This window comes from Mus pahari, chromosome 3 (genome assembly GCF_900095145.1).
Source record: "Mus pahari chromosome 3, PAHARI_EIJ_v1.1, whole genome shotgun sequence".
Taxonomy (NCBI): Eukaryota; Metazoa; Chordata; class Mammalia; order Rodentia; family Muridae; genus Mus; species Mus pahari.
Window position 1 is genome coordinate 97234369 of NC_034592.1, and position 24731 is coordinate 97259099.

General features: G+C 40.9%; 1 protein-coding gene across 4 annotated transcripts in view; it reads left to right on the forward strand.

The window, feature by feature from the left end:
• Fmn1 (formin 1) overlaps positions 1-23848 on the forward strand; it is a 373383-nt gene extending 349535 nt beyond the window's left edge. For all 4 annotated transcript variants that reach the window (XM_021193752.2, XM_021193753.2, XM_021193754.2 and 1 more), the window contains 2 exons: positions 14973-15057; positions 16512-23848. In XM_021193752.2, coding sequence (XP_021049411.1) covers positions 14973-15057; positions 16512-16556 — 130 coding nt within the window. In that variant the 3' untranslated portion in view covers positions 16557-23848. The remainder of the gene's footprint in view (positions 1-14972; positions 15058-16511) is intronic.
• The last annotated feature ends 883 nt before the right edge of the window (positions 23849-24731 follow it).

The following is a 24731-nucleotide window of genomic DNA, read 5'->3' on the forward strand; positions in this document are numbered from 1 at the left end:
AGAGAGAGAGAGAGAGAGAGAGAGAGAGAGAGAGAGAGAGAGAGAGAGAGAGAGAGACTTTAGCCCTGCTTTTCAGAAAGAAAGCATTTCTGTTTAACTGTAGCATTCAAGGCTGCCATGAATAACCCATAAAGGATTGGAACTGTAAACAGGTCTTATCTCTAACTCCTGAGGAGCAGGATTGAGACTGTTGTTGTTCAAGAGGCTAGAGAAAGGAAAAGAGGGTTGTACAAAGTCAAAGTGAAAGAGACGGTCCACTGCCATAAACCCTGAGACACAAAACCCCACAGTAAGTATACTTGTCCTCTAATTTGCAAAACCTGCTGTATTTGAGGGCATTTCTATATGAAGACAATGTACACTAACATATGTTATGCTTTATATTGCTCTTATCCAGATGAAGATTTAGAGATTTTGATTCAATATTATTAAATCTCTAAATATTTCTCAAGGATTTTTTTTTTTAAAGAAAGAACCCAACCCCTATTTTTTTTTTTTCTAAATTAAGTTAAAATTCTTTTTCATCTGGGCTGGGTGTGAATGGCCATACCTACAGTCCTAGCACCTAGAAGTCTAGGGAAGGAAATGGCTGTGAATTCAAGGCCAGCCTAGAATAGAAAGTGGGTTCCAAGCAAGCCTGGCATACAGCATGAGACATTGCCTCAAAATTATTTTTTTCTGAAGTCTATTTATCATCATCCCAATGATACCTTCAGGAACAAGAGAATTAAGACTGAGTGCAGTCAGGCAGTGTGTAGAGGTCCATGGCTATAGTCCCAGGCCACAGGAGGCAGAGGCAAGAGGAGCGTGAGTTTTGAGGACATCCTGGGTTTGTACTGAGACTCCATCTGAAAAAGAAAGACATTTTAAATGTATAAAATCGGGCAACTCATGATGCAGATAAAGGAAAGCAGAGACAGCTGACATTCAGCACAGCAAGGTGACTGTGACTGACACGTCACTGTATGTCACAGTGAGTAGAGAGGACTCTCCTGGTGACAACACGGAGACACAAGCATTTGAAGTTTTGCCTTGGACAGTTACGCCACCTGGACCATTATGGCATAGATACTTAGCGTGCACAAAGAAGTCTTACGATAAATGTGAACTGCTAGGTGTTAAGAATTTAAAAATTAGCAGACATTGAGAAAGTAGCTTGTTGAACATATGGAGAAAAAAAAAATCCTGAAAAACGTACCCAGTCTGCATTCTCACCTATGGTAATGTAACCTAAATTAACCTCCAGAGGATCAAGTCTTTCTGAGGCTAGAAGAGCGGTGCTTTTTTCCTTGAGCTAATGTGGACTTCTGGTTCATTACCAGGCCACTCCATCTCCACACCCTCACCAGTCTGCTGGGCTGCAGGCCGTTCTGAACACACGTACAGTCTTTGCTTGGGAATTTTCTTCTCAGATTTTGAGGGTAGTTCTTAATGAGTTGTCTCTGGAGCCCTAAAAATGGCCCAGAACAAAGAAGCAAAAGCAGAGAAGGTGATTAAGTGCTCATTGTTTTTTGTTTGTTTGTTTTTAAACAAAAACAAAACCAAAAAAAAAATCCTGTAGAAATCTTAAATTGTATCACACCCTGCCCCCACATTCGCTATCTATGGGTCCGCTGAGGTGGCGCCCGCCCTGTCATCTTTCAGAGTGACCTTTTCTCTGATTCCCAGCCTGTGTGTTCATAGCACTGCTTCCTGGGTACGGCTGGGGAATTGCTTGCTTCACACTCTGTAAAGCGGCACCTCCCCAGGGTCATGACTTCCCCAAAGCCTTCAGTGATCATTTAGCAGTTTCCGGGGTCTCTTCATTGCAGCTCTGCTCTGGGGAGATGGATCACCAGGGAAGGGTCAGTGTAAAACATCTCTGAACTTTAAGTTTGGGGAAGATTTTTGGAAGCAGCATGCTTAGAAAACTCCACCATTAAAGACATCTTAGCACATCCATTCAACCAATTCAATTGATTATCCAGGATTTTCCTATTATGCAGGGTTTATTTTTAAATTTTTTTTCATGATAAGGAATTTAGCTTTTAGGCTCTTAAGTGGCATTATTCATTAGTGTAAAATAAGCGAACTAACTTAAGTTGACTTGTTATAATGAAATTAGAAGTAATATAATTGCTTTGCTTTGACACTTATTTAATGATATTTGATATTTATATTTTTAACTACAGTTTTCCCAGAAACATATTAAATCTCTGTAACACTAAATGCAGTGAAGCAATATAACATCATTCACCAGAATTCTTCAAAAGCATTCTAACAAAGTCCATAGCCAAATGAAAGGTTGATATCATGTAACCGCTGGAGGAAAAATGTGGTTTGGTATCTCATCACAAGAAATTAAGATCACGTGATTTGTAAATGTGTCTGAAGGCCAATTGAAATCCAAGAAGTTACTGGAAAAAAGTAATCAGTAATAGTGTTTTCAAAGAGAAAGACCCAAAGGTAAATGTTGTTTGTTTAAACCCCATTTCCAAATGAAAAGTATTCGACTGCTTTAAGCCACTTGAGGTTAATTTTAGGTAACAGAATATTTACTTATTGTTCTGCTTAGTGCAGATTTCATGAATATGCATTAGGCTGGTACAACATTTAGACCCATGTGCCTCCATAGCAAGCTAATTATAAAGCTATAAAGCTGTAAAGCTAGAGTATTCTCTAAATGTTGTATTAAAATGCTCAATGTTGCTATGCCATTAAATAGTAAATGAAACCCTGTGGGTAAGAGGAGAGAGAGAATTTCCTGGGGACATGGTTTATCCTCATATTAGCTGTGCCATTAGAAAAGCAATTTACTACATAGTAGTATATTAATGGCTTTAAATTTTCTTCAACATTTAAGCAAGTATTAGGCAAAAGAGCATGTTCCCATGTCTAAGCACAAACCCAGAAGGTTTCCTCTCTATCATTGTGTGACATTAATTCCTCCAGTAGTGACATTAATTCCCCCAGTGAAGCCTGCTGGTTCCTTCTCCTATCCCTTCAGAGTACAAACAGTGCTCAGTAGTATGAAAGGGACCTCTAGACAGAGGTCAGTTCTCAAAATGTCTCCCCTTCACTTTGCCATTAATTTGCTGTGCAATTTTAGGCCAGATGCTCACTGCGTAGGGAACCCATAAAGTGGGAGTCTTGGGATGAAGCAGGAACTAGGCATTAACTCTGGTCTCTTCTAGCTTGAAATCATTATGATTCTGGAGGCGACTTCTCTGGTATTCTAAAACCAGTGCACTTTTGAGATAACTGTCCTCCCTTTTGCTTGAGCTTAATAAGGATGACACTGGAAACTGTTTCAAACCAAACATCTGATACATGATTGGGACAAGATTTGGGACAAGAAGGGTTGACACTGCCCTCCAGGCTTTGACAGACACAATATCACTCTCCCAGTTTTGTGGTTTATTGCAAAGTTCTAATATTCATCTTGAAGGGCTTATTTTTTAAATCAAGGATGTACACACAGAAGTGATTTCTGGGCTCATGTCTCTGCAGCATGATGTTAAGCAGACTGTTACAGTTCACCAAGACCGTATTTCATTCTCAGTGGCAGCTTCGCATTGGTTTTACCTCTTCATATACTTTTAGCATCTGAATCTCATAATAGTCAAAAACTTCATGTACTTTTAAAAGTACATACCTTTTCCACCTATTAAATCCAAATATTATCCAACCACGTGCATAACAACTTCAAGAAGATATCCTAAAATTTTCTGCATTTTTTAAAATTGTTTAATTGTCTGTTCCATGGATCCTTGCTTCTAAAAGATTTCACCAGTTAGGATCTCTTCAGACCTTCCCCCACATATGCCCACCCATGCACACAAACCACACAGTAAGCTATGAATTAGCATAAGGTGAATATGACCCAGGGGAGCCAGGACTCCAGGAATAATGTCCATGCAAATACTTCACCCCGAGCCAAAGCAAACTTTAAAGGTACCATTTAAAAAGCCCGTAATGGGCCCATGAGGAGTGAACAAGAAGTTCTGTAAATGTTATGGGCAAATGCAAAGAAGACATTTCATTATATGCATAGCGATAGTTTACACCATGGGAGAACAGAAAGCTACTTACCCTGTTTTCTTAGCTCCAACTGAAGACCAACAGGGTTTTGTTTTGACTATAGCCCTTGAAGCTGTTATGGTTAGTTATGCAACTGACACAGCCTTAGATCATAACAGATAGATCCAGACTGGGTTCTGTGATCCCAAAGGCTGTTCCCAGAGATCTCTACTGGTCTTGTTGCTGTAGGACCAAAGACTGAACAAGGTCACCCCTCCACCCACTTATGCCCCATTGACTGTAATTACAGTACTGTAAGAATCCATATATTTATATGGTAAAGTATTTCCTGGAAATACACAGTTTTGCCCATCACTTCTGCCTTGGCCTCCTAAATCTTCCTTCCCAGATTGGACATATTTTCTAAGGCTTAGGCCTGAATCTCCTATTGCATATTCAAGAGGGTTCCCAGCCTTCCTCTGCAAATCACTATGTCCCAACCAGAGATCATTCCTTCTTAACAGAGGCCTGCCACTCACAGATTGTCCAGTTTTCAGTCACAACAGTACCCTTGTCTTGGCACTGCCAAGCGAGCTGGAAATCCACTTTATTGTCAGAACTCCAAGACGGTTTCTCCATCGCTTTTCTGATCCTTTCTGGTTCTGTTTGCCCTGTGGTTACTGGGCTTCACCTCATATCTATGGAAGCTCTGCCCCACATTAGAACTTCATCATCCTAATTGTTCTCCTGCCACAAGCTTGCTCCTTTTGCCTTGACATCTCTTAGGGTTCCATTTACATAACTTTGGACATGCTCTGTTTCCCAGTGGTGATGAAATAAGGGGAGGGAATCGTAGCCATAGTTGGTCCATTCTGGGTTCTCGAAACCCTGCAAAGGAAGTTTTATTGCTATATTAAAATAAGCACAGGAAAGTAAGTGATCTGCCAGCATCACAGTTTCTCCAGAAGCCAGAAGTAAAAACCTAGAACCTACTCTGCACTCACGTTGCTGCCCCTTCTCTGTAGCTCCCCCTCTGCACCTACTGCAGTGATCCTGCTGTTTCTCACACCTGGACTTTCTTGCCTTCTTTTTTTTTTTTAATATTTATTTATTATATGTAAGTACACTGTAGCTCTTTACAGACACACCAGAAGAGGGCATCAGATCTCATTACAGATGATTGTGAGCCACCATGTGGTAGCTGGGATTTGAACTCAGGACCTTTGGAAGAACAGTCAGTGCTCTTACCCACTGAGCCATCTCACCAGCCCCCTTTCTTGCCTTCTTACTCTTCATGGTTCTCAGCTGCTTCCTGTTGATCAAAACATACTTATCCTTCAAAACCAGCTCTTTTAAAACTCTTTTGTAATTTTCCTAAGTACAATTGCTTTTTCCCACTGGTCTGTAACCAGGTTTTGTTGTTGATGATGTTATTGCTGCTGATGCTGTTAACATCTGTATTAGTCAGGATTCTTTAGAGAAACAGAACTGATAGGATACATGCATGCATGCATACATGCATGCATACATACATACATACATACATACATACATACATACATACATACAAATAGAATTTACTAGCATGGCTCTCAGGTTATGGCCCTACTATTCCAACAGTGTCTGTCTCTGGATGGAAAATCAAAAAGTCCAGTAGTTGTTTAGCTCATGAGGCTGAGCGTCTCAGACAGCCTTTATTTAACATACAACACAATTCTGAAGAGGTAGGTTCTAATGTCAATGAACTTGCTGGCAAAAAAATAAGAGCCTTCTTCCTCCACATCTTTTATATAAGCTGCCACCAGAAGGTGTGGCTCAGATCTAAGGTGGATCTTCCTACCTCAAAAGATCTGGATTTAGGGTGGGTCTTCCCACCTCATATGATCCAGGCGAACACCACAACCTGGGCTTTAGTTAATTCCAGTCAACTTGACAACCAAGAATACCCATCACACCTTCTTTCAGCATTTAATTCATATTACCTTAATATAGTTTAATTTCTTATCTTCTTCCTCTGGTCTCCAGGATATAATCCTGTTCTCTATTGTGCTTGTGGTGGCACAATAGCCCAATTATTATTACTGGCACAGAGCCCAATACATACATGGAAAAGGCCTCTTAGTATAGGCAAATGTTATTAAATGGGCATTAAAGATTCCTTGTGATTGTGGGGAAGAAAATGATCTTAGGAAAATGTGGAAATAGAGAGGACTTTGACTTTGGGAGCATCATGAATCTACAAAAGGCCACCTCCAGTAGACTTGAAGGGGAAACAGAAGCAAAGGGCAGATATTTGAGATCACTGGCTTCCTAATTAGGGAGACCCTTGGGATCAACAAAATGCATTGCAGAAATGGCCCATTTATTGAGTCAGGATCCAATGGGATTGGTGCCCAAAGCCTGTGGTCTCAGGAACAGTTTCCAAACTATGTTCTGTGTTTGACTAAGGCTTGATAAATGTCTTGATTCTGCTTACCTTGAATAGGGCACATGAACATTTGGGAACACCTCCCCAGAGGTTGCTGTTTAGCTAAGTTTGGAAATGACAAGACTTGGGTTATCTTGAAGTTCTCCTCAAACCCTGATTTTCTGAAATCTGTGGGAAAAAACCCTACATGTTGACAGAACAGATGGATTCTGTTCCTTAACAAAGGAAGGGAGTGAGGGTATGTGGGGGTCACATTGCAAAGGTGTGTGGAGTGAGGGTATGTGGGGGTCACATTGCAAAGGTGTGTGGAGTGAGGGTATGTGGGGGTCGCATTGCAAAGGTGTGTGGAGTGAGGGTATGTGGGGGTCNCATTGCAAAGGTGTGTGGAGTGAGGGTATGTGGGGGTCGCATTGCAAAGGTGTGTGGAGTGAGGGTATGTGGGGGTCACATTGCAAAGGTGTGTGGAGTGAGGGTATGTGAGGGGTCACATTGCAAAGGTGTGTGGAGTGAGAGTATGTGAGGGGTCACATTGCAAAGGTGTGTGGAGTGAGAGTATGTGAAGGGGTCACATTGCAAAGGTGTGTGGAGTGAGAGTATGTGGGGATCACATTGCAAAGGTGTGTGGAGTGAGGGTATGTGAGGGGTCGCATTGCAAAGGTGTGTGGAGTGAGGGTATGTGAGGGGTCACATTGCAAAGGTGTGTGGAGTGAGAGTATGTGGGGGTCATATTGCAAAGGTGTGTGGAGTGAGGGTATGTGAGGGGTCGCATTGCAAAGGTGTGTGGAGTGAGAGTATGTGGGGATCACATTGCAAAGGTGTGTGGTTAGCACATGGTATAGAAGAATTGCGTAGTATGGTCCCGGGATCAGACTGATTAAATACTGCCTTCTCTATTTGTTCAACACACCCCACGTTTTCATGTATTCCCATATTCTCATTTAAGGTTGAGTGCATAAACACATGCTTTAAAATATCTATTATGACAGTGACTGAAACACATGCTTAAATACCCACTATGTCTCAGGTGACACACATACAGGAATGAGACTGTTCTAAACATTTAATGTAGTGATTTCAGACCACTTCCTCCATGAAGTTCTGTCTTTTCTGAAAAATTATGGAGATTTCACTGTGCTACAACTTGAGTATTTTATGATTTATTTTTCAGTCATTTTGGTACTAATAACTCTATTTCTTAAATCAGTTGTATGCCCAAGAATTTAAATGCAAATCTGTATGATTTTTATTTTCTCTGTAGCACCTCCTATTTCCTTATATACAGCAGATGCTCAATTAATGCTGAACACACACACACAGTTGCTATGTTTATTTGGCCATGGCAAAAACCGATTATAAAATTTTCTGTCTATGGCTGGTGAGACATCTTAGTTTATTTTCATTTTCTTGGTAGAATAGCTCAAATAAGTCCCATGTACATCATTTGTGTCCAAAGATACACAATCTTAATAAATGTGTCCAAAGGAACAGACATGACCAGAACAAGAAAGACCCAACTACGGGAGTCAAATAATCCCCAACTCTGTTCTTCGAGTGCATCACTTTCAATTTGTTTCAAAAAAAAAAAAAACAAAAAAAAACAATAAGAAAAAATAAAAGAAGGCAGTGAAAACCCTCGGGATCTATTGCTGTTCCAAATCTCAAACTCCTTTGGCACTCAAAGCAAGACCTTAGAGAGTGTCTGTCTACACTCGATTTCTCTAACTTGGCAGAGACTGATGGAAATGCAAAGTAAGTCTTCACTCAGTCAGAATGTTTCTAAAGCACTTATGTGTGGGACTTCTGACTGCTCCCACCATAGGCAGATATTCAATAGGGGGCTACCCAGGTAGTAAGATCTGAGGGGTGCCAGGGAGGCTCTCTGCTCTAAACATCATATATATATATGATGAGATTGTTTATTATATAATATATATACGTATACATATATATGTATATGTATATGTATATATATACATATACACACACACACACATATATATATATATATATATATATATATTTTTTTTTTTTTTTTTTTTTTTTTTTTTTTTTGGCTACTGCACAAACAATCTGTGTCGCTTCTAGTCTTTGGTGAGACTAAGTAGATGGTAGGGGTTTCAAAACCAAAAGGTGGAGTGGAGTCAGCAGTTTCTGCAAGCATATGCCTGTCTTCAGTATCAGAGTCGGGATTGTCTTCCAGAGGCTGCCTGCCCCTCTTCATGTCATCTGTAGACTTGACACAGCATCCTTCATCCTAAGCCACCTCCCAGTGCCTCTCCCAGGAGAGGAAGTACGGTGCTGGTGCCTTTCACTCTGCACCTCATCCCTGGGTCGACTAGGGTGTTATGTCTACCAAGTGCAGAGTGATTGGCTTTAGCTGATCGTGCATTCCAGGGCACATCTAGCCCCACGCCACTTCCACTCCCCTGTGGCCTGGACAAGAAACTCTGCCAACGGAAGCAGCCTTTGTTCTGCAATTAATCACTCCAAGTCAAAGTGTGTTTGGGTGCTATAAGTGATAACCCTCGAGAGCTACGAAGTGGCTGATTTGTGTAGCTGTTGAAATCCAGGCCATGTGATGACTTCTTGGGTTGTAAGTAGATACCTTACTTGGGCACAGAATAGGGGAAATGTCACATTTCAGGAAGTAGAAATCATAGGTTAATTCATCATGGAATAACTTTTAAGGGAGAAATCCTAAAATGGAAATAGTCAGGTCATCTAAGCTAAGGGTCTACATTGTGTTCTTGTCTTGTGAAGCGTACTGAGATGAACCTGGGGCCATGAGTACAGAGGGAGAAGGATAGTGGTCAGGGAGAGGGTCAGACCCCAAGAAAAAAATGGAGCTAAAAGTGTGTGTGTGTCTAAGTGTGGCCCCACTGTCTGCCTGTGACAAATGGGTTGGACCCGTGCTTTGTTTCCTATTCTCCTCAATGGCTTTTCCAATTTTCCTTCTTTCCCTTTGTCGGTAACACAAAAGCTAGTCAGACATGTGCTCATCTGCTGCCTCAGCGAAGAAGTTGCCTTTTCCACTGAGGAGTAATGCTTTGCATCTTATCTTTCTTTATGACAGTGCAGAGTGACTTTCATAGCTATTAATCATGTGCTACGTGTGGTTCTACCATTAAGAACTCAGAAATACCTTGTGAGTAAATTCTGTCAAGAAAGATAAAATGGTAGCTGTTCCCACAGCCCTCGTAGGTCTCAGGGAGTTGTGGAAGGTCACTTATTTAGAACTGTGCCTAGACACTAGCTCAGTTTCCTCCAACCATGAAAAAACAACTTGATTCAGCAAACTGGAGAGAATACTTTGTGGATACCTGAGAGATGTCCTAAGACTTGAACCAATGCCACAAGGCCAAGCAGACAGAGCTGTCTAACATCTAGCCTGGTGGAAGATGGATGCCGGACCAGGAGGGACATCTAACATCCTCAAAGCCCACTGAAACATTGCATCTTTCTTGACATAATGACAATTCCATCTCTGCTTCAGAGAATCCTAAAGGAGATAATATCAAAATGCTGTCCCTGGTCTTCTCTGTCAAATGTGTCACCATATTGTTCAATGCCTATATTCTAACTCATTACCCAGATGGCTCCAGTGTGAAACCAAGGTTGTGAGTATTTTGCTAGGCAGGAACATTAGACACATGTCCTTTCTTGTATGTATGCTTTTCCTCAGGACACACTGGCAGCTATTTCAGTTTGCTAGAGTCTGCAGGGACTCCCAAGGGAGCGTATGTATTACAGAAAGGAAGAAGAAAGGATAGGAGGATTTCCAGACATTTTGCTAAAGCATTTATGTGCTGAAGTTACAACTTTTTCTTTCTCAAACATACTCACATTGGAATGCTTTCCCCTGTATCTAAGATTACTTTTGGAGGGCTCAGCATATAACTCTGAACATGAAATCTAGGTTCCTTTAACTACCAGCAATCATGAGCAACTATGTGTGATAATCTAAAGTAAATGTTTAGACCAGAAACAAAAAATAGAACCCACATCTCAGCCAGAATCAAAAACAAGTTCCTAAACAACTGAATCAAGGAGGAGGTGGAACATCTGTATAACTAGGAATTGTCTAGCTAGCCTAGTTCCAGTTAAATGCAAAAAGGGAAAAAAATGTCTTTACCTCCTTGATGAGATAGAAAACCTGTAAAGTTACATAACTCCTCTAACATCACTCCTTATGGGTAAATACCATGTATACCTTTAGGGATCCTGGCATGCATACCTAAGTTGGCATGTATAAATACTTAGCACATGTTAGGTGGCCTGCAGTACCTTTTCTCTTGCACATTTAGGACTCATGGAGCTAATCAGTAGATAGAAACTGGACTTCTAAATGTTTGGATTTTTCCCCCAAAAGTCAAAATCTTTACTTCTAAATTGATTAAAATAGAAAGACATTCAGCCTCTCAGATATGTGTTAGAGCTGACTTGTGCAGACACGGGATAGATCCTGGAATACGGAGGGTCCCAGGTACACAGAAGGCCTATTGATCTCCTCTTGTGGGTCTAGTGACTGAAGAGAAATAAGACACCAAACTCTGAGATGAAAATCCTTAAGTACCTCGAGAGAGTCACAAAGTGCTTTTTCCATTGAGAAAAGAAAAATTACTCCTGGCTAGGAGAGATGAAGGATGAGTTCATGACTTTTGCACTTAAGCAAGTAGTACGAGAATGGAAGGCATTTGAACACATGGGAATGAGCTAAACAAGAATGGTTCCTGAACTGGATGGGCATGACCAGCCAACTGATGTGTCAACCTTTCTTTTAGTTTCCACATCCACAATGTTATTTAGTTGTACTGTTGTACCCACTTTTTTTTTTGTTTGTTTGTTTTGTTTTTGAGACAGGGTTTCTCTGTATAGCCCTGACTGTCCTGGAACTCACTTTGTAGACCAGACTGGCTTCGAACTCAGAAATCCACCTGCCTCTGCCTCTGCCTCTCCAATGCTGGGATTAAAGGCGTGCGCCACCACGCCCGGCTTTCGTACCCACATTTAACGGATGAGGAAATTGTGGCCAGAGGAGTTATCCAAGAACGTTGGAGTGACTTGGAGAACAGAGGAGTGACTTATCCAAGAACATTGATCTAAACTGAACTAGCATAATGTTCTTATGGAAATGAGTTTAAATCTAAAACTTAGAATGGAGCGAGGAGATTAGGCTGCCATGATAAAGGCTGTAAATCACATACTTCAGTTCAAAGACTGGGAAATTAGAGCCTAGGAGCCAAATCTGATTTACTCCCGGCACTTGTGAATAAAGAGGATTATTAGAGCATAGTGCTGCCTGGCCCCCTTCTTCCCTGTGTGCGTTATTATTAGACTACAGAAAGAGACTTGAGCACCTGCAACACAATCTACAACCCCAAAGACAGAACTATTTACTCTCTGGCCCTTGGTCAGAAGTATTTTCTGACCAACGCTCTTGCTGACGGGGAATCATTTGAAAGTGTTGGCGAAAGGAAGCCGCATTACTAACTGGGGCCATCTTAATCTGTAGGATGCCTTGAAAGGAGCTAGGTTATTTTAACACTGCTTCAGCGGTCTGGGCTCTCATTCCTTCTTGTCCTGTCTCCCATGCAGTCTTTCTTTAAGTCTCCTTGCCAAAACGCCAAGATTTTCAAAGTCTAGACTGGTAATAAAGGTGGGTAACGTGAGCTAAGTGCCAGGAAACCAAGCAGTACCAGGACGTTGGCAGAGAGCACTGGTCTGTGCCGAGGATGTGACAGAAGTGCCGAGATGCCACAGACTGAGTTGATCCTACTGTACCTGATGAGTCTCCCACTATGGAAAAGCTCCACTCTGGTGTGATAGGGAAGTAGTTAAAAATGGTCACAACACAGTAATGTATATGAACCTTAAAAGCAGTTTCTACAGAATCTACTCTACGCACTAAGTATTCACTTTATGTAACTGGTCCCTAGTAGAGTGTCACAGAGGGGACAGCATTGTGGGTTAGTTCCCACTCTCTCGTGATTTCTTAATTTACATAACCATTTCCCTGGCTTCAATTATGAGATATCCAGATGACCCAAGGAGGTCAAGATGGTCAAGGGCCACCGAGAGACTCAGGAAGTAAGAGGGTGATGCTAAGCTGAAGCCAGGTGGAAGGCCAATTCTGAAAGCAGGGACCAGACCTGACAGGTAGAAGAAAGGAATGATGAAAGATTAGCCTAAAATGTTCCCTTCAAGTTAAGGACCCTGGGATAGATAGTTCTTGTTCTTTGAACAGAATCCTAGCTGAAAAAACAAAACAAAACAAAACAAAAAAACCTCCAGAAAAAAAAACAAAGAAGCAAGCAAACAAAAAACTGCAAGCTAAGGGTTCATTTCCATCCATCATCGTACGTTGGAAAACTTCTAATGGTCATCTCCATTAATTGCAGTCTTACCTGGATTTGGTCCACTTAATACATTATGTTCTTGGCTAGATATAGTCACAGTTGTTGCCTCCAATGGGAGGCTTTAGTAGGCAATGTGGTGTAGACACTCAGATCTATCACAATTGTCTATGGGCAGCTTTGCAAATATATTTCTTTATGGGTTCAGTAAAATATTAATCCTCTTTGTTTCACTTTAATTAACTTTTCTGATGCACCAGTCAACATGTTGAAATGTGGATATATTCTACATGTGGCCAGGAAGACTGGATTGGTGAATCTGTGTTCTAAACAGTTGTGTCAAGCCCTCTCAGAGTCAAGCCACCCAGCCATTTGTAGATGATAACAAGTACACGATTATTATGAAGGGACAGATTTCTTTTTATTTGAAATTCTGAAGGAAAATGCTAGATTTTAAATGTCTATTAATTAGTCAATCTTTAAAGTGTTAATGTGTTTTAAAATTTGGGGGAAATATTAAAAGTAAAAACACGTGCCCTCATCACCTAGAACAGCAGTTCTCAACGTGTGGATTGCAATCTCTTTAGGGCTGAATGACCCCTTTCACAAGGGTTGTTCTCCTAAGACCATCAGAAAACTCAGATATTTATATATTATGAGTCATAACACTAGCAAAATTAGAGTTATGGTGTAGCAACAAAAATAATTTTATGGTTGAGGATCACCACAGCATGAGTAACTATATTAAAACTATTAAAAAAACTATATTATATTGACAACCACTGACCTAGAATTACACATTCTCTAAGAGTTTGAAAAAATAACCACTATTAGTGTTATACATGTAAAATGAAATTTTATTTAATATATTACTCAGCCCCATTTCATCTCCTGTTTTTGTAAAAATCAGCTCTCTCAATAATTTCATAACTTTTCCAGTCTCCTTTGGATACAGTTACATGTGTTGAGTCTATTAATGATATTATAATTCTTTTCCTGCACCTATGGACTATTTGTATGTCATTTTTGAAGAAATGTTTGCTGGAGTCTTTGTACATTGTATGGAGAGAATATTTCTTTGTTAAAGTAAATAACATCTTTGTGTGTCTGTCTGTCTGTCTGTCTGTCTGTCTGTCTGTCTGTCTGTTTAGATGAACTATCTCATTACCAGCTGTCCTTGTCCTCTGGCTCTTAAAATCTTTCTGCCCCCTCCTCTGCCTCTTGAGCTTTAAGTATGGAGATTGTTGTGTAAATATATGTATTTATATTAAATTAAATATATTAGTTAATATATTTATTAATTGTGGTAGTCATCATAATTGATCTTATTTGAGTTATAAGTATTCATATACATATATATATATATATATATATATATATATATATATATATTCTGGAAAAAACTCCATATCAGATATCTTATGATTCACAGTTTTTCTTTCCAGTTTTTAGGTTGTCTTTTTACTTCGTTGCAGTGAATTAATGAATTTGATACTTACAGTGTTCATATGCTTTCTCAAAGTTTTAATTTTCTGAAACTGTCCCAGCATTCTCTCCTGTGTAGATAATAGGCCCAAGCGTACTGAAAAGTGCCCTATGCACACAGAATTCTTTTCACCCCAAACTTCCGTGTTGTTGTTCACAAAAGCACAGCCTCCCCTTGGTCCTCTCAGTGGGCACGTCAGTGAAAACTGAGCTGTGGCTGAGCAGGGGAGCGGGTTAAGCCAGAGGTAGAATGTAATAGCAGAAGGGCTAGGGAAAGCCTCTGGCTACCATTCCAGTTCAGATAATGTCACTCTGGGCTACAACAGACCACCAAAAAAGGATATAAAGGGGGAACTGGTATGTTAATATTTACAATGTGCCTTTTCTTTGATTTGTTATGTTCAGACATGCCAATCCTTACCAGTGTGTTACAGTTACTCGCAGGATTCCGCATGATACCGTGCCCCACTGGTTTATGTTTTAGCTGTTGTTGTGGGCTTGCCCACTGGGGTTTACAGCTATTCAGTGGCTAAGTGTCACTGTGACAAGATTAGCCAACAGCACGTTTCTCAGAATGTATCCCCGTGGTTATGTGTTCAGAATACTGAGCACTGAGCTTTGCACTAGGATTCCTGTCTAACTCAGCCCCTTCCCTTTTCTTCTTCTCTTCCTGTCCTTTCATCCCCCCACCCCTGTTTCTGTTTCAGATTGAAAATGGCTCAGGCGTCCGTCAGCAAACTGACATCAGAGAAGAAAGTGGAGACAAAGAAAATCAATCCCACTGCTAGTCTGGTAAGCCACATTTTTTTTTTTTGCACCGTAACCTCTAGATTTTTCATTATAGCTGGGGTGCACTCCCAAGAGTCTGTGAATTTAAAGGACAAGCTGCAGGGAGGAAACGGGGGTATTTCTATCTTTCCTCCCATTCTGATATCATGTGGTTTAAAAACAAAACTAGACATGAAGGAGCAAAACATGGTCCCACGTGTTTCCACTGCAAACTCAACAGAGGTCACATATGATAAAGCTAACTGTGCGGCTTGTCATAAGCATCTCCATGTCCCTCCCTCTTATCTCCACGGACTTTTCTCCTGAAAGGTTCCTGAGTAGTCACCATCATTCATCCCATTAAAGAAAGAGGCAGGATGTCCCCAAGGAGTTGTTAAGAGAGAAGAGATGCAAAAATGCAGTCTGCCTAATGTCACCTGGCAAACAGATGACAAAAATGCTGACCAGATGGAGGTGGGGAATCTCCTCACCTTTCCTCCCTGCACTGGAAATGAGCCAGCCTCCTTAGGTCTTTTTAAGTTTGAGAAAGTTGCTATCCAGGGTCCAGTGTTAAAGTAGAGATCACAGTAATTCTCCACACACTGTCTTAGTTACATTTCCTGTTGATGTGATAAAATACCCTGGAAAAAAGCAATTTATAGGGAAAAGGGCTTTATTTTGGCTCACAGTTTGAGGTTGCGTTATGTCGTGGAGGTGAAGTCACAGAAGCAGGATCATGGGGGCATCTGGTCACATAAGAAACAGAAAGCAGTGAATGCTGGTGCTCAGCTCACTGTCTCCCTCTTACATAGTCCAGGAGCCTGCCACAGGGAATGGTGCTGCCCATGGTGGACAGGTCTTCCTACTACAGTTATCCTAACAAGGTAATCAGTCACAGGTATGAGCAGAGGTTATGGAACCCCTCACAGATCTGCAAGGAGGCTTGTCTCCCATGTGATTCCAGATTTGTCCAGTTGAAAATTAACACTAGCCATTATACAAACAGTAGCCAGAATTGATTAGGAACTCAATATTTTTGGGAAGGAGGCAGCCGAGATTTAAATCTCAGCATTGTCCTAGGACCTTAGTAAAGCTAATTTGCTTCATTCTCTTCAAGGAAAAAAGGCCAATGACGAGACCATGCTTAATTCAGGTTTATTTTGAGGAAAGTTGGAAAAGGCAGATAGAGTACCAATTACATACAAGAAGTTCAGTACATGTCAGCTCCCGTTCTTGCTCCCATGAATGAATTCCAACAGTCTGGGCCCTGTGATGAGGAACTGCAGTAGGGAGCCAATGGGAAGATCTTTCTCCACACTGTGTGGTAGGTTGATAGAATCAGGTAACTGGACATTCCACAGGCAAACGCAGTAGAAGTACTTTAATTTCTAGGGTATTTAGTACAATTATACTCGGCATTTCCGATGAGAACTTACGTTATCAAATATAACGGATCTACTTTTTTCCTTCAACAACAGAAAGAAAGACTGCGTCAGAAGGAAGCCAGCGTGACCACCAACTAAGATGAAAACAGAAGGAAGTTACAAGATGAAAGGCAACACCTCACTACTCCTGCAGACACAAGGGCCACCGGGGAGTTCCTGAAAGACCAGTTAGGGACATTTGCTCATCTCCTTCTGAGGCCATCTGCAGAAAGTCCCCTGTGCCTTCTTTGAGAAGTCTCTTGTCAATCCACAAGAACAATGCAAAGCTATGTATGGGAATACTACAGGAATATTTAATTGTTTCTTGCAGAAGTCTGAAGTCCACCCAATAATAAGATCAGAAGATATTTCATTCCTTTCACATTTTATTTAAAGTGGAAATTCTAAGCCTTCCAGTATATACCCTTGTCATGGGAAAAGAGGTACATCTGTTATGGTGATCCCCAAGAGAACCCAAGCCGTATTCCTCACGCACTACAGTTTTTGTATTGATCTTAATTTTTATCCTATTATACCAAGATTCTATTGCATTTTCACCAAAAATATTGAAACTTACCAGAACTGATTTTGAAGAGGTTTAATACTGTGTATCTCCCAGACTAGGGAAATGATTTTTGAGAAGAATGGTGGTAGTGGTGGTGGTGGTGGTGATATAATGAAATGGAAAGGATTGAAATTTCACATGGGTGGAAAGAGAATAATAGCCATAAACCTTAATCTGGAGAAGAAGTTATGATGCTGGAAGTGAACATCAGCTATTGAGATAGGCCAGTAGGGATTCTGTGCCAACTTCTAATAGAAATGGGGCAAGGACAGACTTGGATCAAGAGGACCTACTTGGGTGAGGGACCATGTGGTTTCCAATCCAGGGTGGACAGCAAATGAATGCTATGCAGACATGCAGATGGGGTCTGTACTGTAGTCTACGATTTGTATCCTGGTCTCTCCAACCACCCCCAGCAGTGTCCAGGCAGGAGAGCAAATGCCACTCTCCCCTTTATCATGACCTTGACACACGAGCACATGAAGGAAGGTAGCCAGGGGGCATTTGCTGTCCAAAAAAAAAAAAAAAAAAAATGTATGAGCAGAAAAGAGATTGTTTACAGTAACATGAAAGCAGAATGCTTATGTTGATATTAACATGCGTATGGACTGTCAGCGCCAGGTGGTGTCTTCTAACTCTGGTCCTTGCATCACAGAGAAAAGCCACCTTGCCCTTGCCTGTTTTCCCTCTGCCATGTGAACTTCCCTGGTGAGAAAAGAAGGAGGACTGGGCATGAACTGAGGGTTGTATTGAAGACTGTGGTTTTTAAGACTCTCTGTAATGAAAGACCATGCTTTCTTATTGGTAGAGACAGTCTAGAGTTGCTCAGAATCTTGTAGGTTGCCATGTGGGGCCTGCCTCTTGCCTCAGCAGCTTTCCAGGACCTTTGAACTTGCCAGATACCTTAAGTGTCTTCCCAGAATCTGCCCACCTGTCATCTGCCCCCCACCCCACCCCCCACTCAGGGACACTCTGCTAATAGACACAAGCTAAGGAAAGCAGCACCGTAGCCTGCCATAGTGCAAACCTTGTGAAGCAGGAGTAGCTGGCATCTCTTAAGTCACTAATGCCATTTTCATACAGGTGCTAGCTGTCATTCTGTGGCTCAAAGGAAAGTTATTGTCACATGGCTGGTTTTCCTCAAAAGGAAGGGATAGGACAAAAGAGACAATCAAATATGGAACTTAGCATAGCTAGAAGGGCATGATGTCACTGTTCTTTTCCTGTGGCTTTTTATTGTTTCTCATCATCCTCATCATGAGGAAGAGCAAGAGACTTAACCAGCAGGGCAGATTCCACTTGCAGACATCCTTTATTCCGTGGTGCCCTTGTTAATACTGAAGTGCAAAAGAGAAATGTGGTCTTGTGTATGGAACAGGAAGCGTCTCAGCATTCTGTGAGATCTGCATGGATCCTGTGGGTGGGGTCAGTAGGAACAGAGGGTTTTCCATGCTGTTGATGCTACCTCAGGTCTCTAAGATGCTCATGAGTCAATACAGGCGGCATTGTCTCTCCTTTGGTCCTTCAGGACCATAGCAGATCCTGCAGGCTGTCAGGAAGTAGACCATACTGTTGCGTGTTGGGATTGGGGGGTGGGGCTCTTTGTTTCCTAACATCCTAACTCTTATTTTGTAGTACTTACCTTTGCCCCTTAAAAAGTCAAAGATAAAATCAGTTGGGTTAAGGATGCTGCAGAGATGGCTCAACAGGAATACAAAGCCTTCCTGTAGATGACCAGAGTTTGGCTTCTAGTGCCCATGCTAAGTGGCACACAATCAAGCATAACTCTATATTGGGGAGTCTTACATCCTCCACTGTCCTCCATGGGCACCTGCACTCACACGCACAGACGCAAACACAGTCGTCATGCATGCCACCACACAAAGACATACACATATGCACATAATTAAAAACTAAAAATGAATCATAAAAAAACAAGTGGGTGCATGATATGGCAAGATAAATGAGGGGGGGAACTAAAAATACACTTTTGTCCCAAATATTTCATTTTACAAGGTAGTTTAAATTATGTTAAAAATCACTAGCAAGAAGTATATACTTACTTTGATTTTTATTTTCATTTTCCTTTGCCTGTATTTATCAAAGAAAAAACTAAAAGATGATGGGAAAGCCTCTGTTTCTATAGATTTGTTAATATACAAACACATTTAGTTATTGAATCACAAAATGGGGACATATTATCAAATCCAAAGTGGTAACAGTGCTAAATAAGCATGCGTGAAATTGAATGGCTGTCATGGCCAGTGGGCAGGGGCAAAGAGCCTACCATCTCCGCCTGAGACATCAGTTTATACCAGGCCATTTTTACTATGGATTTTCAAGAGTTTGGGATTGTCTTGGGAAACGTAGTCTAGAAAAAGCCACGTAGAGAATGATGTGATGTTCTAGAGTTGTATGTGTCTGTGTTCTTCCTATGAAATCTCCTAAGGGGAGGTTATAAGTGAGCAGAATATCAGGAGACCATGAATATGACAATTCATAGTTGAACTGTGTTGGCTTGAGGGCTGCTGCTGCTCAGTAGGGTGGACTGGGTAAAGCAATGAACTTCCAGGCATTTGAGCTACTTCATCTGAATAAGGACATCCGAAATGCAGGTGAGTCAGTTATATTCCCCAGCTGACAGGGCTGTAAAAGAATGGATTAATGTTTAGCTCTCACAAAGACAGATAACCTTGGATACATCTTCATCTTCTAGCTATATAAAGAGACAATCCAGCTGCTTAGAAGCTGTGACCAGTACAGAATTGACTTAAAGAAAACCACCTCCAAAAACTCAACTCAGCATCTTTCCTGCTATGGACTTAACCCAAGTGTTCTTAATGTTTGTGGCAGCTGGATTCAGGTGCAAGCAGACTCAGTTACACAACTGTATGTGACCAAGAGGCGCATTTTGTGTCACCCCTGCTTTCCTGTCAGCTGTTGACACCTTGTTAGGAACTCTCATTATTATATTCTCCATTCTACACTTCCCTCCTCAAGGATGGGCAATCTACCAAACTCCCTCAAGATAACCCTTTGCCAGGAAGTGGTGGATTTAAAAGCTGAAGCACGTTTCATGCGAAGCCAGTTCAGTGGCCTTATTTGTTTCAAGACAATGCCTTACATCACATTGAAGGAGTTTGAATACTTAACAGGTTCCTTGGAAATATGGAGACATTAACTCCATTAACATGGTAGCTTACTGACTGGGTCTCTTCAGCTGCTGACAGGTTTCTACCAGAAGAACACAAAAAAAGCCAACGAAGCCTTAGGCAGAACGTACTGGTCTCCATTCCTCACTCCATCTCAGCCCAACTCCCAACACCCCAGGGCTGACCAGCTCCATCGAGGCCCTGTGATTTCTCTGCTTTTCTCTTTCCTTGAGCCTGTAGCCCGCAGGAAGCCTACACTTTATCCCATATTTTTGCTGTCAAATTCTTGGTCTAGAGGAGACTGAGCTAACTTCAGCTTGTTTGTTTGCTTGCTTGCCCTTAAGGAACAGACCAAGCCTACATACTCCGTGCACTATACTTCATACTACAAGCTCCATCTGCCCTCAGATAATTGTCTGACTTTTTTTTTTTTAGTCTTAAGTATAGAGGGAATCCCCTGGAGGCTGATCCAACTGCTTCTGTGGTTCCACGGTATTTTTCATGGTTCATGCGAAACGTGATCGCACTGGGCTGCCAAAGTACAAATGAGTCAGTATGCTTGGGCAGAAATGAACATCCCAAGGACTGGACAGGGAATAAACAGGCTCTAGCATATTAGGGATGTGACCTAGGCTGAGTGTTACCTTAAAATGCCTTGTGCTCTCCACCTCTGAAGCTATAAAAGTGTCATAGAGAGAATGCTCATCTAATAAACAGTGTGAGTTTCCAATGTATTATCTTATAGCAAGTAAGAAATCAAGTATATATCAGCAGAGGTTTACCAAAGTCATACCTGCTCTCCTCCACTGTTCTCGCCCAGAGTTTTCTTCAACTTCCATCTTATAACACAAGGTCTTTAAATTGTTCATCTTAGTTAGCTTTCCCAGTCCATACTTCTAAAACAAAACACCAGCCTCATAGACCACTGAGCACCCAGGGAAGTTACTCTGCCCACCCATAGCATCACTAATAGATGTCCAAAAATGAGCAGTTCTGAGAATCGATGGCATGGGTTTTAAGGTAATTAATATCTATGGTATATTAAAAGGAACAATCATCATATACTACTTTCCATTGACGGGCCAAAAGACATTTAGTATACATTGTAGGTATGTTTCGTGAACTACACATACCTTTTTCCTCGTTTTAAAAAAAGTTATACTCATTTTTTTTTATTTTATGTGTATGCCTGTCTGCCTACATGTATATATGTGGACCGCCTGTGTGCCTGGTGTCTGTAGAAGCCAGCAGGAGGTTGTTACATCTCCTGGGCCTGGAGTTCCAAACAGTTGTGAGTGCTAGGAACAAACCTGGATCCTCTGCAAGAGCAACAAATACTGCTAACCCCTGAACCATTTCTCCAGCCCCCCTTTCCTATCATCCATCTCTAGATAGAACCTAAGTATTTCATGTCTGACCAGCAGTCTCTGGTGGTTCTGCACAGATTTTAGAAGGTATTCACTACTCTTGGAAACAAACCCATGAAGAAGAAACTCTTAAAGTGGTTCTGTCTGCACTGATTCAAAGAGGATTTGTGGGAAAGAAAACTAAAGGTATGGGTTTCTTCCAAAAATCATGAATTTTTCTCATTCTACTATTTTACAACTTGCTGAGACACAAATACTGTGCCCCTCCTGTCCTACTGACCACTGTGTGTATCATCTTTGAGGGATATGTGCTTTTAGGAAAAAGGATTTTTCCTTTAAGGGAGCAATCTAAGATACTCTCGGAAAGGCAGAAAGTTTACAAATTAGACACTGGGTATTCTTTAAGAACCTTTAGTGGAAGCATGTCATCAATTCATCACAGGCTTTTCCTGTCTTTGAATTAGAATCCAGACTAGTGTGGGAAGCAGTCTCCCTAGACTTTGATTTAGGGATCATGTTTTGGCCTGGGAAATAAGCATTGGACTGCATGTTTAGAAGCTCCCTGAAATCAGTTAGCATCCTAATATGAGTCAGATGCTGCAGAAATGTAAGGCACTTCAAGTCACCTACGGGTTGGCTTGATTTGCTTTTTCTTAGCACCACCTGGGATCATGGAGGCTCCTAAGATACATGAGACCTTTGCAGTGTTTCCTGTCCACCTTCTGAGACAGAGGGACACCAGGAAACAGGGGAGAAGAAAGAGTGAACAAATCCAGTGCAGTGTTTTACACAACTTTGGCCATGATAGTACCAGGGACAGGTTTTAATAGAAATTTAAGCTATTTGTATTACGAACATAGGAGTGTCCACATGTTATAACTCTGTCCTGCAAGAGCAGGTATTCCAGTGACACTGGCCTGTGCTTAGCTGAGTAACTTCCAGCTTCAGATTCAGTTATAAGTGTCACTTGCCTAAGGACCTTACTGTTCCTTCTAAGCATCCCAGCACCTAGTGTCATCTAGCTTTCCTCCATCCATACTTTGTCTTCAGCTTCCCCTTCCTTCACATATCACAGCCCTTCTCTCCCAAAGGGACCTTTGCAGCTTCTAGTGGACCCAAACACCCTTTACCTCTGCAGCATAGCACATAGTCCTCTCACACTCTGTGTTCCAGCCTTCAGTGTTTGGACAGAGCACCACTGTCACCAAGGAGCCTGCGTGAGACACACTGCTGAGACTGCCTCTTGTTAATGTCGCCATCACCTCATCACTCAGGCAAAGAGGGGAAAAATCCATAAAAGAGGTGGAAAATGCATTTCGTTTTTTCATTTTGTTCGACTTTATTAAAAAGGTTGGGTGTTCTAGTTCTTGGTTTCTCATAGATTCTTAAACTATCTAATTAGAGAACACTTTTGATCCATCGCAGCAGGTCACCAGCCATGACAAGGCTCAATCTAAGACTCTTGGCTTCCTGCGCTGCTGGACACATTGACCTCTGTGCAAACATTTTGAATTGTAAGACTTCTTATTGCCACTCCATTCTTGCTACTGCTCATGATTCAAATGTCTACCACAATCTTAACTGGGATGTTGACATTTTGTGGTTATTTTCAGATTAATAGTAACTGTTATGCTCTTAAAAGCACTCATAGAAAGTGTAAGCATGTGTAAGCATGTCCTGAATAGTTTACTATTCTGTCATGGTAAAACACAGCCTTTCCATTCAAATATTAGGCCAATCTGTAGGTGGAAAATTAACCAATAAAATAAAGACAGCTTTGGAAAGGAGAAGGCACTTTAAAGACATGAAACCTCTTATTACATGCTCTTGTATGTTTTTAAGCATAATAAGCTAACTGGATTTGGGTATATGCCCTTTAAGTTAAAAATAATATGTATTTCTAATTTGCATATTTAATTTTATCAACACTGAGAAATGTTGATGTGTTGAATTTGTAAATGTAATTTGCAACCAAATGAAGTATTTATTTTTAAAAAGAAAAGGTGGAGGAACCAATAGCAACTTGTACATAATGAAAATATGTGTGTATATATATTTTTCCTTCTTGACACTACTTGATCATTATATCAAGTGTATTTTTGTACATAATATATATTGGTTAGAAAAAATTAGATGGTCTATTGAAAGAAATTCTCTCTCTGCAGTAGATTATATTTATCCTAATCTATTGATATTCTGTTGGTTTGTTTTAAGAGATAGAACTCTATTTTTTTGAACTTCCAGAGAATTGCATTCATGGCTTCCACTTGTAAATATGCTAAGGGTATTTTAATAAATCTTGGTTTCATGTCCGTCTGGTGTGTGGTGGAGATTTTTGGTTCAGCGGCCACTTGCTGCAGTCCTCATTCACTTGCATTACTGCTGGATTTCAGCAATCCTACAGAGCTGCAAGGGCGAGGTCTCAGTGACTCCACCACCATTTAGTTCCTTTCTCTCCATGCATCTAATCATCATCCCCATACACCTGATCGACAACAGGCAATCTGGCTAAGTATTGAAAACTAACAACAAATGGAAATCCAAGCAGGCCTTATCAAAAACAGTGCCACTACAGCAAAAGTTTCTCAAGGAGGGGACACATAGGGATTGATGACTTCAAGTTACAGGTTGAAAATTATATACTAGGGATATGTAATAGAATTTACATGTTTTCTGGCATGTAAATACATGTATTCCGGCACCAAGCAGAGGTACAAGTTTTGTTTTGTTTTCAGGCAATAAGACAAAGTATAGTAATACTTTATATGCAACGTAAAAGCCCATGGATGAAAGTAATTTTAAAAAGCATTTCTACTGAAATCGCAGTTGCTTTTGATCATCTCATTTGTTCATTGTTACAGCAATGCACAGAGATGAGGATACTTCATGCCTAGATCATCTTCCAAATGAGAGAGTCACAGAGCTGTGGAATTCTTGGGACACTGGAGAAAAACATCTCTTCATCTCTTAAAAAAAAAAACAAAAAACCCAATGGTGTACAATTGATTCACAGAAAACTACATCCAGAATATGAAATATATCAAGACCGAGATTTGATCTCTTGGCAATGTCACAAAAGCCCACCGATTGCTCGTCCTCTCTATCCTATTAAATTGGCCTCCAAATACTCCTTTGTGGAGAATCTTTCTAGGGTGATTGTTGGAAAATAAGGATCTAAAGGTTATTCTTT